A 14568-nucleotide genomic window follows, 5' to 3' on the forward strand; every position below is an offset into this window, starting at 1 on the left:
TTTCTTGCCCCTCTTTTTCTTGCCCCTCTTTTTCTTGCCCCCCCTCTCCTGAGCTCACCAGTTCTGGTGCTGTGATTACCTGCTGTGGGTCCTGCCTGGTGGCTGGACTCTCTCTGGGAAGTGTGGGATGCTGCTGTGTTTGCTGATCAAAACTCTCCTCTCCGTTGACCTCCCGTGGCTCAGCTGACCCCGGGGCTGTGCCAGGCAGCAGCTGATGCTCCTCTCCGCCCTCTTACAGTGCCCCAGGACCTGATGGACGCACCGGGCACTGGCCTGCCTCCCATGTGGCAACCCAGCACCCGCAAGTCCTCCTGCTCCTCCTGCTCTCAGAGCGGCTCCTCCGACGGTGGGCCGTCCAACGGCTGCAGCCACGAGAGGTACGATGGCTCTGCTGCACCTGCTTGGAGAAATACGGGTAAAATGAGGGTCACGGGTGAAAGCCCAGCGGGGTGGCTGGGTGAGAGCAGTTACAGTGCAAGTGGTGTCTCCAGCCTCACACTCGGCTCAGTTGTCCAGGGACCGTTTGCAGGGACCAGTGGGACATAAAGTGAGGCTTGTTCCCTCCTCTGGGACATCTCAGCTGCTCTGTGCAGCAGGAATTGCTGGGCAGAGGTCCTGTGGTGCTCCTCTGAAGGCAAAGCTGGAACAGCCAGGTCAAAGCAGGGGCTGGGGGAACGTGTGGGGGCGATTCCTCTCCTCACAGCCTCTATGTTTTTGTTGGCAGAGCTCCGCTGAAGCTCTTGTGTGACAATATGAAGTATCAGATCCTCTCCCGGGCCTTCTACGGCTGTGAGTACTTGGCACATCCACGATGCCGTGATGGGCAAGGGCTGGAATCCCAGCCTCGGGGCTGGGAGTGGTGCTGGGGCGGCTGGGCAGCGGCCAGGGGCCTGTGGCATGCAGGGCCCTGCACACACACGCTCAGGGTTGGGAGAAAACATCTGAAATGAGATCCTGGGGCTTCGGCCCAGCGAGCAGCAGTGCTGGTGCCACAGGGTGACGAGATGTCGCCCTGTCCCAGTAGACTCCCTGCTTTGCTGCTCAGGCTGGGTGCAGCTCCCATGGGGTCAGAGCTTTCCCCTGCCCTTCCATCCCCACAGCCCCCCATGTCCTCTGGCTGAATATTTCCTTCTGCCTGATGCAGGGCTGGCCTATTGCAGACACCTCTCCACGGTGCGAACCCACCTGTCCGCGCTGGTTCACCACAACATCGTGTCTCCCGACGTGCCCTGCAGCGCCCGCGCGGGGCTGACTGCGGACATATGGCAGAGATACCTGCAGGACAGCACGGTAGGGCCAGCGCTGCGGGGACAGCCCGGTTGTGGTGGGCTTGGGGTGGCCGGGGCAGCGCCGCTTAACCGGTCGTAGCGTGGTAAGGTAAAGTAAATTGAGGAATTCCTTGGGAAGAGAAGTGGGGCAGCCTGCCCCAGCCTGCCCAGAGCACAGGGCTCCTAAATCTCAACACGGGGGAGCTGGAGAGTGAAGGCTGCTCTCTCTCTGTAACATGCGTCTGCTCGCAGCCTGGCTGCAGCAGTGTCTGTCACCCTCAGTGCTGTGGTCTGGTGGGGGGTCCCAGCACGCTGTTACAGCGGGATGGCCAGAAAGCTGCAGCCGCTGCCGCAGTCCTGACGCGCTGCTGGGGCTCAGAGTCACTTCAGGGCGCTGTGGTGAGGCAGTGTTGTCTCAGAATGTCCGTCCACGCGGGCCTCTGGCTGTGCTTAAGCCCAAGGGGAGCTCTGAGAGAGCAGCCGCAGTGGGCGGGCAGGGCCGGGGCAGCACCCCGGGCGCTGCGGGGCGGCGTGCCTGGGCTGGGGCTGCCCGCTCATCTCCCGGCTGCGCCCGCGCTGACCCAGAGCTCTCCCCGCAGAGCTACAAGGACCAGGAGCTGCTGCGGCTCATCTACTACGGCGGGATCCAGCACGAGATCAGGAAGGCTGTCTGGCCCTTCCTTTTGGGCCATTATCAGTTCGGGATGACGGAGGCAGAAAGGAAGGAGGTTGGTCTGGGTGTGCTGCCGGCTTGGCAGGCCGGTGTATTGCCCTGGGTATTTCACAGCTTGAAGTGTCTGTGTGAACCCACGGGGTGTTGGGTCCCCTCTGTACCGTGGCTGTAGATAGGAGGTGGGAGAAAGCCCCAGGTAAGCAGGAATTCACAGATCATCTGGGTTGGAAAAGCCCCTGCAGCTCCTCCAGCCCCACCGTGACCCTCCCCCGGACCGTTCCCAACTCCCCCAGACCCCTCAGCGCTGGCTCAGCCCGACTCTTCAACCCCTCCAGGGATCCCGGGGACTCCCCCCTGCCCTGGGCAGCCCATTCCAACGCCCAACAGCCCCTTCTGCACAGAAATCCTTCCTAATATCCAATCTAAAATGGATAGGACCAAGCTCAACGTTCCCCTGTGTGGGTGCAGCTGCTGGCTGCTGGTGTTCTGTGCCCCTCTGGAAGGCAGGAAGGAGATGGATGGTTGTTTTTCCATTCTAATTTTTGTGCAGTTTTGTGGGTCAGGCTCTGGCTGGCGCTATGCTGCAGGTGGGCGACTTTAAGTCCCACCTTGGCACAGTTAACATGAGCGTGCGCTTGACCGCCGTGTGCAGGGTGTCTGGGAGGGGCAGGAGGTGCTGGTTTCTGGGCTCTCCCGAGAACAGCTGTCCGAAGAGCCTCCCTCCCTCATCGCTGCAGGCTGACGACCAGATCCGCACCTGCTACGAGCACACCATGGCGGAGTGGCTGGGCTGCGAGGCCATCGTCCGGCAGCGGGAGAAGGAGTCGCACGCGGCAGCTTTGGCCAAGTGCTCCTCGGGGGCCAGCCTGGATTCCCACATCCAGAGGATGATGCACCGCGACTCAACGATCAGCAACGAGGTGAGGGCGTGGGGGGCTTGGGGAGGCTCCTGCGCTGCGGGGAGGGACGGAGACACAGCTCTTGCTCACCCTCCCTCCCGCCTCTGCGCCTCGTTGCTCACTAATCCGTGTGAGTTAGGGTTGGAGCTTTCTTACCTGTTTTCTTTCATCTGCTCCTCCGGAGTGTTTAGCAGTGGGGGTGGCATCTGTTGCGGTCTGAGCCCGGTTTCTGGGTGCTGCTGCACTGACGCAGAAGTTTTGGTCTGTAGCCTGAATTGAGGTCTTGGGAGTCAAACAAATCTGCTTTGGTTCTTGCAGCCGCAGTATCTGCAGCGACGCTGAACAGCTCTGCATCCCTGACCCCGGGTCGGGGTGTGGGCACAGAGGGTCTGAAAGCCAGGGAGAGGGCAGGGGTCGGCCAGGAGCCCAGAGCTGCTCTTGGAGCTGCTCCAGACACTCTCACCAGTCCTGTGAAACGTTCCTCGTGGGTATTTCTGGAGAACAAGAGATACTTGTTACCTGGTTCACCATGGAACTTGCTCCTGGTGCAAAGTTCCATGGAAGTCGGTGTTGAAGGAGCAGGAGGGAGGACCACCACGTTTCTGGCACTGAGGGGCTGTGAAACAGGTCAGTGGGCTTCTTGGCTCCCTTTTTCCATCAGCTGCTCAGCACGGAGGGGGCCTGGGCCGCTGCCTGTGGGCAGGAGGAGCGGGGTGGCTCAGGGCCGGCTCTGAAGGAGCCTGCGGGGCGCGGGGCAGCCTCGCGTGGCAGCGGCGCACCCGGCTCCGTGGGCCTGGCTTTGGCAGTGCGCTGAGGGGTTAGATCCACAGCCCAGAGCAAAGGGTGTGGAGGGAGAAGCCTGTTAAAGGAAGGAGAATCCTGGGTACAGAGTCCAGGGAGTGTTTGTGGGGGGTTTTGTACTTGGAGGAGAAGAGCGCGGCACGGCAGAGCGAGCCTGGGTTATCTGACCTCGCGCTGCTGCACTGGAGGGGAACAGAGGCCAAGCCTGGAGACCTCATCTGCTTTCCTCTGGGGAATTGGCGTGGATGCTTTTGGACCCAACCACGCAGGCTACAGGTGTGGAGAGAGAGGGAGAGAGGCAGGGAGGCGAGTCCGAAGCAGGGTCTGTGTGTGGATGACGGGGCTGGGCTGCATGCTCGGCCTTGCTGAAGCCCCAGGAATCCTTCCCATCCCCTCAGCATCTCCGCTGGGGTGGTTCTTTTGCATCCCAGCGTGCCTGTTCCGGGAACACGCGCAGGGAGGGGAGCTGCTGGGTTAATATGTGCAGAGGTTCACCCTTTTCTCAGCTCCACCTGAAATTTCCTGTTAGAAAACGCTCCCATGGTAATGGAGGAAAACTGTCGCCCTTCCTCTCTCCATCAGAGCCCTGCCCAGCAAACACCCACAATAGTAGGGTGGGGACAACTCCCTGCTGCCGCTCTGAGAGTGCCTGTTTTCTTAAAACCCCATTGTTTGTGCGTGAGGTCACTGCAACGCTCCCCACGTCCCCACAGCGTGAGCAGCCGCAGGCTCCCGTGTGGCAGCTCAGCGCACGGGCAGGACTCGCTCAGAGGGAGCCCACGGGGCAGGAGCCCACGGGGCAGGAGCCCAGAGCACTGAACTGGTCACTGCAAAGCCCAACGCTTCCTTCTGTGCTTCAGCTGGAAGCCAGAAAAGGGTGCTGTTGGCTTTTCGAGCAGCTGCCTCTGCTGACTCTGGCTCAAAAGATCAGTATTTGTCCTTTAAGAAGAGGAAAAAACATTAATATGCTGGGAGGGATTGTTTTATAGCCTGTGACTTCATCCTTTATGTAAACTAAGATGGAGCGAGCCGCACTGCTGCCAAATTAGGACAGAGATTTGTAGAAATTTGCGCTCCAGGGAGACAGCGTGACCTCTCCGTAGGCCAGAAGAAAGCAGTTCCTTTCTGTCCCAAACATACAGTGTTTGAACTGGATTAGCCTGGGACGGGACTTCGTTTTTTGTCACCTCCAGCAGTAAATGTCAGTGGGGGGCAGAGGCGGGGTGCGGCGCTGCCTCACAGATGTGCCCGGCAGAGTTGATGTGATGGGAATGTCACGGGTCTAATATGAGAATTATTGGAGGCATTTTCTGCTCGTTCTTTACATGCAGATGTGCCCAACTCTGATAGCGTGGCTTGAGCCTCCCCCTGCTCCAGACACCACACTCTTTGCCCCCTCACTGGCCTTTTCCCTCTCTCTCGCAGTCGTCGCAGAGCTGCAGCTCCGGCCGACAGAATCACGCCCGGCTGCAGAGCGACTCCAGCTCCAGCACACAGGTGAGTGGCAGCGCTTTGTCCCCTCCTGCTCCTTCAGACACCGGCCACCCAACAGCATCTGGGCTCTGCCCCGGCTCGGGCCCGTCGCTGCTCGATAACCTTCCTGATTTCTGGCAAACAGAAGCGGTATTTGGAGGAGGTAAATGACTCACCAACTGCTTCTGGAGCCGCTGAGGTCAGACCTGCGCACTGCCTGGTGGTGTTTAATATTCACCAGCCTGCCCTGCCCGGGCTCGAAGGACCAAACCCCACGTGGCCTTCACACTTGAGGGCCCTTGGCTGCTCCATGTGGTAGTAACCGTGTCTTTAACCAACCTCTTTAAATGATGTTCAGCCCAATATATGATGCTCAGTAAAGCGTAGTCCTTTGGAGCAGGTACTGGATATTTTAGACTGGCTCTGAGGAAGGATTTCTGTGCAGAAGGGGCTGTTGGGCGTTGGAATGGGCTGCCCAGGGCAGGGGGGAGTCCCCGGGATCCCTGGGGGGGTTGAAGAGTCGGGCTGAGCCAGCGCTGAGGGATCTGGGGGAGTTGGGAACGGTCAGGGTGAGGGTCATGGTGGGGCTGGAGGAGCTGCAAGGGCGTTTCCAGCTGAGATGGTTCTGTGACTGTGGGCTCCGAGTTGTGCAGATGACCAAGCCCTGCCTGCCAGATCCAGGCAGAATAACCTAACGGCTGAGGCCTGTGCCCAGAAATTCCTCCGAGAGTCTGGTTAAAACGGGGCAGAGCGCTCGATGCTCAGGCTGAAGCTCTCTCTGACTGTAGCCAAGACGTGGAGCCACAGCCGGGCACAGCATTACTAAGTTTAAAATGCCCTCAAGTCCTCTGAGCTTTCTTCCAGTGGTTGCCTGTATGAGCCCTGCCGATGTAGAGCAGATCTTCCTCCCTCCCCACCCTCGCGAACACGGGCATTACATCCCCAGGAGCCGCGTTTTGCAGTTTATCTCAGTTTCTCTGCACTCCTGGGGCTGTGGTGCCCACGTTCCCAACGTGGTTTGCTGAGCGCGGGGGGGTTGCTGGCTCTCACGGGGCTCTCGGCTCGGGCTTTGCAGGTGTTTGAGTCTGTCGATGAGGTGGAACAGATGGAAGATGGCAAACAAAGCAAGATCCCCAATGGGACGGTTCCCAACGGCGCGTGTTCCCCTGATTCTGGCCACCCCTCTTCCCAGAACTTCTCCATCGCGTCGGGATTCTCGGAGCGCAGCTTCAGCAACGAGGACAGTGCCCTGGACACCAACAAATCCTCGGGCAGCTCTCAGGGAAAGGCCGGCGGGTCCGACGTGCCAGGCCCGCAGGACGCGGATGGTGCCCGGCAGGAGGAGAAGCTGCAGGGCCAAGACAGCCTGGAAGGCGAATTTGCCCCCGGCGGAAGCGTGGATTTTGTTCCTGTGGGTGAGAGCTCGTCAGGGGTCCTGCGAGATCGTGACACCGTGGCCCTGACTGTGGTAGAGAGCTGGGCAGACAGCGAAGCTGAAAAGCAAAGCTTGGTGGAGAGTGAAGACAACCTCTCTGAGGAGCCGGAGATGGAGAGTTTGTACCCGCAGGTGGATTCTCTGGCTGTAGCTGATCTGGCCAACAGCGAAACCTCTGCTGTCTCCTCGTCGGGTGTCACCTACTCGGTATGTCCAGGCTCACTCGCTGCGTGGGGCTCTCCCTGGGTGCCCCGCTCTTTACCTGCGCTTCCCCTGTGCTAATCCCGCGGCTGTGTGTGTGGGGGGTGTTCATCTTCCTCCCAAACCCTGCCCTGGCACTGCGCTGCCCTTGCAACTTTTTTTTTTTGTTTTTTAGTTGAAAACAAATCAACTTGGCTTTTGTTTTGGGCAGCCAGAGCTGCTGGACATGTACACGGTGAACCTGCACCGCATCGAGAAGGACGTGCAGCGGTGTGACCGCAACTACTGGTACTTCACCCCCGCCAACCTGGAGAAGCTCCGCAACATCATGTGCAGGTGGGAGCGGGCGCGGGCTCCAGGCGCTGGTGCTTGGTTTCCCTGAGGGGCTGGAGCCTCAGACTTTATTCTGATTACTGAGTTTCGCCTCTGACTTCCTCCCCCAAATCCCCTCGTTGTCCCCGAGGTCCTCGCGGTCACCGGAGCGAGGGGAGCAGCGTCCTGCCGTGTGCTGCTCTGCCCCGTGGCTGGGTTGGTGCCCCAAGCGGGAGGCTCCCCGGGGCTGCCCGGCCCTGCTGCTCTCCAGGATATATCCAGAAAATGTTTTAATGAGGATCAGAGCTGTGGTGCTAATGAGGAGGTGCCTGAAGCAGCCGAGCGGTTAGTGCCTGCCCAGGAGACAGCGATACCTGGGTGCGCTTCTGATTCTCTTTGCTGAGTCCCTGTGACCAAGAGGTCGCTGCGTGACATTCACCGACTCAGTTCAGCTCTAGCTCAGCAGCTGCGGCTGCTTCAGGGGCAGCGAAGGCTAAAATATTATTACTCATCTTGCAAATATGAGGAGAAGCTGCTGTTTCGTTAGGGCTGTCACTTCGTCTGACAGCCCGAGTTGGAGATCTCTGCTGAGATGAGACCTGCAATACGGCAGAGTTTGGAAAACTAGTGGGCAGGATGGGAAAGATTGTTCCCTTGTGCCAGCAGCGGCGCTGAGCCCTTTCTGAACGCGTTTTGACTTCTACCAAATAAGGGAAGATATCTCTGCGGGCCGGTCGCTGCCGGGGATGCGGGGACCAGGGAGGCGAAGCAGGCAGAGAGCACCAGGAGGATGAGCTGAGGGGGAAGGGGGGGAGAATGAGAGATAAATTAACAAACTCTTACCACTCTCTGCCCTTTGACCGACCGCCCCACCTTGCTGTGCTTTTTCATTTCACTTGTCCCTGCGCTGATTCCCGTGCGCTGGCTGCGGCACAGCCCTGGATCAACACCCTCCCGTGGCTTCCCTGAAGGTCACCACGGGAACTTAAATCATTTACAGGCCGCTGGCAGAGGGACGGAGCCCGGGTGTAGCAGAATAAAGAGGCCTGATCTGCCCTGCCCGCCGCCCTGCGCTGGCGGCAGCGTGGGGGAAACGCCGGCCCCCGGGAGCGGAGGCACGGGCAGGGGTGAGGCGGCGGCAGGCGGTGGCACAGGGAGGGCTCACGGGTCGCCTTTGCTGCTCAATCCCACAGCTACATCTGGCAGCACATCGAGATTGGCTACGTGCAGGGCATGTGTGACCTGCTGGCCCCTCTCCTGGTCATCCTGGATGATGGTGAGTGGGTGGCTCCGCTCTGCTCGCCCCACGCCTTTGTGGGAGCGTGTGGGGGGACGTGCTGGGCCCTTGGCAGCAGGAGGGTCCCGTGTGCGGCGTGGAGTGGCTGGGGACAGGGTCACAGAATCACAGTCACAGAATCAGCGGGGTTGGAAAAGCCCCTGCAGCTCCTCCAGCCCCACCATGAGCCTCCCCCTGACCCTTCCCAACTCCCCCAGATCCCTCAGCGCTGGCTCAGCCCGACTCTTCAACCCCCCCAGGGATCCCGGGGACTCCCCCCTGCCCTGGGCAGCCCATTCCAACGCCCAACAGCCCCTTCTGCACAGAAATCCTTCCTAATAAGGTCCTGCTTGTCCTTGCTGCTGTCTGACCCCCCGGAACCCGACCTGGGGACAGCGAGTACCTTTAGCAGCGTGAGGCTGTTCTGAGCCAGAGCCCCGGTGTGTGTGCGGGGAAGGGTGTTCCTGCTGCAGGGGGGGATGCGGGCCCAGCTGCAGCAGAGCAGTGACTCTCTCCCCTCCCTGTGCAGAGGCTCTGGCTTTCAGCTGTTTCACGGAGCTGATGAAGAGGATGAATCAGAACTTCCCCCACGGAGGAGCCATGGACACCCACTTTGCCAACATGAGATCTCTGATCCAGGTCCTGGCACAGGGCGGCCTCTCGGGCCAGAGCGGGGAAGCTGATCATGGGACAGGGGTCTCGGAGGGGCTGAGAGGAGCTTTTTGGGGTGGGAAAGAGGAGGGACTATAACAACAGCCTGGAACAACGTGTGCCAGGGCTGCCAGGGAGGGAGGAGCCGCGTGGAAGGTGCCGTGGTGCAGCAGGAGAGCCGTGGGCACGGAGGGAGGCAGAGGAATGGCTGGTGCCTCCGCTGCACACTGAGTTTCCTTTTTGCTTTTCTTGACAGATTCTGGACTCTGAGCTCTTCGAGCTGATGCACCAGAACGGCGATTACACACATTTCTACTTCTGCTACCGATGGTTTCTCCTGGACTTCAAGAGAGGTGTGTGCTGGGAGGGAGGCAGCCGGGAGCAGCAAACGGGGAGGGAGCGTGGGGCCTGCCACGCTTCTCAGTGCACCCCGCAGCTTCACATGTTGGAACTTCTCTTTTCACCACGTGCTCCTGTTTCGCTTTCCCTGGTAGATTTGTGGCTGACTTCTCTAGATACAGAACCTGCTGTTCCAGAGCTGCTGCTGAGCCTCCGCCGGGCTCGTGTCCCGAAGCCTGTGCCACCCGCCGCAGGCAGGAATGTTTGTCTCTCAGATGCTTGTTGCTTCCAACTAGAACAGGTTCCTGTGGGAAGAAACCAGGCAGCGTGTCCTCCCTGTGGTGCCATGCCCGCTGGGAGCCAGGACGATGGCAAACCCGTGGCTGGGGTAGTAACTGCTGGGCTTCTCCCTCTCTTAACAGAGCTGGTGTACGATGACGTGTTCGCTGTCTGGGAGACCATCTGGGCAGCTGCACACGTTTCCTCTGCACACTATGTGCTCTTCATAGCCCTGGCTTTGGTGGAAATGTACCGGGACATCATTTTGGAGAACAACATGGATTTTACAGACATCATCAAGTTTTTCAATGGTACAGCTTGTGTTCTCTTGGGCTGAATTTGTGGCAGCTGCTCTGATGTAGGCATGCGCACGTCTGGCTATAGACAATCATGGCTGGGCCGTACTGGTAAATGTTTTAAAACGAAGAGAGCAGCGTGTGGCTGGTGCTTGGAGCACGATGGTAGAGAGACCCCTTTGCCCCAGTCGGGCTCGGGGGGTGTCTGGTGGTGCCATCCTTGGCAACAGCCCACCGTGCTGTGCCCGCAGGGAGCGGGGAGCGTAGCCTGGGCTCCCTGCTGGCTGCCATCCCGGGCTGGGTGATGGTGGCTCCACAGTCGGGGGTCCCTGCGCGGGAACTCGGGCAGGAGTTGGCAGCCTGGGCTGAGCAGCAGAGCGCTGCGAGGCCGGGGCTCCCCACAGGGCACCGGTCGCTCGGGTCTGACCCCCCGGGGCCTTCCTTCTGCCTCTGTTCCAGAAATGGCCGAGCGACACAACACCAAGCAGATCCTGAAGCTGGCTCGGGACCTCGTCTACAAAGTCCAGACTCTGATCGAGAACAAGTGAAGGCCGTGGGGAAGACGAGGCATCCAGACGAAGAGCCGTGACTCCCCTTCGATGCTTCCTCCCCTTCTCCTTTGTCTCCCAGTGCCACGCCTGTGGAAGGTGAGGTAGTTGGACACACGCTGCTGTCTGTACTGGAAGTACCCTTAGCGCTCCAAGTGCTGTGGTCAGTGTTAGGTCCGGGGGCCCCGGCTCAGCTCTTCGCAGCCTTCTTCGGTGATGTAACCAAAGATCCGTACGATTGCATTTCCTTGCTGAGGACTCTCCTCGGAAGCAGGACGCGGGCAGTCGCTGCCTCGCCTCGCTGCAGCAAGCGGGGTGTCCCCCCACCAACAACCGCCGAGGCGGCTGCCAGCGCCCCGGCTCCGAGCTGGGGGCTGCGGGGGCCGAGCTGCGGCGCTCCTGGCGCTCCGCACCCCCTGTCCCAGGGGAGTAAAGCTGCTGCCTCGCACGCCCCTGCCCCGTGGCACGGGGAGGCCGGGGCCAGCCCTGCAGCCTGAGCAACACCAGGGTGCTGCCAGCACCCACTTTCTTACCGAGATCATGAGGTTCTGCCAGGAACAGAGAGGGACTTTGATCACGGAAATTCCTCTTCTTTTGATCCTGTCCCTTGATCCATAGCATCCCCTTTAGTATTTTCATTTTTTTTTTAGGGCTCTGTTTTCTCCCCGGGATTTTTACGTTGTTTGTTACTACAATATCTGAGCACACAAGAGTTTCATCTCTGGATGGATTTTTAGAAGAGCTCTGAATTCAGCATTGGGTTTTTCTTTCAAAATCCAGCCTCTGTAACGCTCTGAACACTGGTAAATCTGGTCCTAACCTCCTCTGGGAACTCTAGAATTGAGGTTTTCTCACCTGCCTTACTCTAGCTGCTCGTATTAGGAGTCTGGTCTCCTTATGGTCCCTCTGCAGCCCCTGTTTGGGGAGGGCTCCTCAGGGGGACAAGTCAGAGCTCCGACTTCGGGGATTGTCCTGACTTTCCCTCTGGAGGTGCCCATCTCTTCCTCTGTTAATTATAAGACCAGCTGCTCAAAGCTAGACAGTGCAAACAATCCCCTTGGTGCCTGCAGGTTTTCTGTGTGCTTCTGGGGCTGGCTGCGAAGCCCCCTAAGTCCACTGAAAGTCTCCAGTTAGGTCTCGGTGGGCTTCTTTCACACGCCTGTGAAGAGGGAAAGAGCCCAAGGTCCCTGAGTGGTCTTTGCTTTTGGAAGATGCACTTTTGCGGCCGCTTTTCCTGCAGTGGCTCTCCAGCGTCGCAGCCCCTGGAGCACACTGCATGAAGTGCCTCTCCAGCACTACCAGCGTGAGAGCTGAGCTGCTGTGCCGTGCCACGGCTGCGCGACGGAGGGTTTGGATTCATTTTTCAACTCAGGTAAAAACAATAAAGGGAAAGGAAGAGGGGCGGGTTGGTGGTAGGTCCACTTCAGCCAGGGAGGGCTTTGTCACGGCCACAGAAGGCTGCCGTGAACGTGTGCTTTCAGCAGCAGGGAAGACGCTGGGTTGTAGCTCTCTCTAAGGGTACTTTCTCTCGAGTTTTGCTGCAAAAATTCGTGTTCCCCCTCCGTGCGATGTGTGGTGTGTGTGTGTGTGTGTGTGCTCTCCTCCTCCCCTCTGCGAGACAAGGCCCTGCTCTTTTGCTGTTGGAGTGCTGCTCACCAGAAGGGAAAAGGGGCCCTTCCCTCCTTCTGGGGAACATCTGTGTGCTGACTGTGTTTTGTATTTATTTGTGGCATGTGTCAGATGTTGCTTGCAGAGAAGAGACAGATGTGAATCTGCAGAAGAGAGAACGGCTGTTCAGAAAAGTTCTGCAGAGCGTGCTGAGGTGGTTTTCAGTTTCTGAGCAAACGGGCTCATCTGTCTGCAGTTCTGGGACATGGAGCCTGCAGTAGAAAAACCAGGGAATGGTGGTGAAGTGAACCCTTTGGGGAAGAGGCTGCAGCAGGGGGTGAGAGCAACGGGGAGCCCCTGGTGTCTCTCCATCCCAGCAGGCAAATGGGTGCCAAGAGTCTCGGAAAGGCTTTGGAGCAGTTTTCTGCAGCAGATCTCCAAAGAGCGCTGGGTCTGGGGTAGCACAGGAAACAAAAGCTTCGAATCTGCCAGGTCGCGTGTGAGTCTCTCATCTTCCCACAAAGCAGAGCGAAAAGCTCGTGCCTGCCCCGCCAGGCTGTTGCTGTTCCCTCCAGGTCCTAGGACAGGTAACGTTTGGCTGCATCGCCCTCTTCGAAGGGGGAGTGCTCTGCCCTCCCCTCCTGCGGGACGGGAACCAGGGGGTCAGCTTGAGCATGGTCCTATCAAGCAACATCACTGACACTTTTATCTTTCAAGCTTCTGTTTTTTCTTTCCTTGGTTTTTAAACAAAAACAGCCAAGAAATTCTGCACAATATTTGCTGTCTGTATTAACTGAGAGTGTCTTTGGGCCGCTCAATAGCAGTGTTTTTCGAGTAACTTCTCGGGGTGGGGGGGAAAAAGTATTTATTTATTGATTGTACATTACTGTGTGTCCTTGTATACTGAAGTGTGTGAGTGTGTGTTGTTATGCAAATGGAGATATTATCTTTTCAGTGTTCTTCACGATATCTTGTAAATGTTTACCAGAAAATCGTGTCTATATATAATATATATATACAGTATAGAGAGAAAAGATGTGAATTAAGTGGGTTATTTTTTGAGGGGGGGGGGGCAGGGGGAAGAAATATTTTGCTTCTAAGAACTGTGTGGTTTCTAGAGCACCTATTCCATGATGTGCCAATCTGTCACTGTCCCTGTGCTGTGAGAATTGTTCCGGTATGGCAACAGGAAGCCCAGAGCAGAACCACCGTCAGGACCTCAACTGGGCTTGGTTTTAGTTCTGACTTTAAAACTGGAAAAGAAGAAAAAAAGGGAGGAGGAAAAAAAACCCAAAGCTTTGTTCTGGTTACGGTGCTGAGTCGAGCCTGCAGGAGCTGCTCGGGCTGTGCCTGCTCTGGGATTAGCTTTGGGTCAGAGCGGTTGCAGAGTTGAGGGTCGCAGAGAAATGGGATAGCCCACAGAATATGGTACCCGTGTCAGGAGTAAAGTCCTTCTTTGCAGCTGATCGTGCTGTTTGTTAGGAAGGGGCGCCTGCAGCTCCAGCTCCTCCAAAAGTCACCAAAACCCCTCAGCTCCCCAGTGCTCGGGGCTGAACCTGGAGCTCCAGCTTTGTGTCCCCGCGCAGACCCGAGCCAGCAGCCCTGGGCCATGTCCAGCCCTGCGCTGGCGGACGGTGCTGCCAGACCCTGCCAGACGCTGCGTGCGGGCACAGGCAGGGCAGCGGGCGCGGGAGGCCCCGGGCAGGCCGTGTCTGTTAGTCCCCGCGCCGGAGCTGTGTCCTGGCTCAGGTCTGCCCGCAGGGAGGCAACCCCAGGAGCCTGGGCCTCGAGATCTGGTCGATGCTTAAAAGCTGCTCAAAATTTCCGCGCAGGTTTTTGTCGCGCGGCTGTTTGCAGGCCCTCTCCTGCCTGGCTCTGCCCCTCTGCCACATCACCCCGAGGTAGAAGCATTACTCTGGGTTTTAGAAGCGTTACTCCGGGTTTCCAACAGCGTGAATCCTCGTGGCCCTGGGCGCCGCGGAGGGAGCAGCCGGTCTGGGGGAACGCGTTGCCCATATACAGGCATCTTCTCTGGCTCCTCGGGGGAGAGGAATGTCTCATCCCCGCAGCTCTGTGCAGCTGAAATCCACCCCCTGCCACGGCACTGCGGGCCCTGGGGGACGACGCGGGGTCGAGCTGCTGCTCCTCCCGCTCGGGGCCGCTGCGTCCCCGTCACCCCGCTTGCCCCCGGCCCGCGCTCCCCACCCTGGGCCGCTCCAGAGCTGAGCCCCGGTCAAGGATGGGCCGAGCGGTTCCACCCGCAGAGCATCCGCAGGGGGTGTGGCGTTTTCGATTTATCTTCTTCGCTGGAGCTGCTCAGCTCGCAGATAACCCTGGGGTGTTTAAATGCAGAGAGTGTTTGTGCCCCGCGTTCCCCCGCGGGAGTCACGGACGGATCCTCTTTCTGCATTTCAGCTTTCCACTGGTGCAACCGACCCGTAACTCTTGGTCCCCATCTCTTAGCGTTGCTCACGTGAACACTTCAGAAGTTGTCTTTGTTCCTAAACGT

The 14568-nt window shown here is 58.6% G+C and overlaps 1 protein-coding gene across 1 annotated transcript; it reads left to right on the forward strand.

The window, feature by feature from the left end:
* The first annotated feature begins 101 nt into the window (after positions 1-101).
* Positions 102-13348, forward strand: LOC113485955 (small G protein signaling modulator 1-like). Its single transcript, XM_026859425.1, has 13 exons — positions 102-377; positions 725-789; positions 1145-1290; positions 1868-1996; positions 2679-2861; positions 5067-5138; positions 6190-6756; positions 6962-7086; positions 8256-8338; positions 8868-8977; positions 9246-9342; positions 9751-9918; positions 10363-13348. Exons 1-13 carry the CDS (start codon positions 253-255, stop codon positions 10449-10451), a joined length of 1959 nt encoding a protein of 652 aa, XP_026715226.1. The 5' UTR covers positions 102-252; the 3' UTR covers positions 10452-13348.
* Positions 13349-14568: the final 1220 nt, after the last annotated feature.

The sequence above is a fragment of the Athene cunicularia genome, assembly GCF_003259725.1.
Source record: "Athene cunicularia isolate RWA chromosome 15 unlocalized genomic scaffold, athCun1 chr15_part1, whole genome shotgun sequence".
NCBI classification, from domain to species: Eukaryota; Metazoa; Chordata; class Aves; order Strigiformes; family Strigidae; genus Athene; species Athene cunicularia.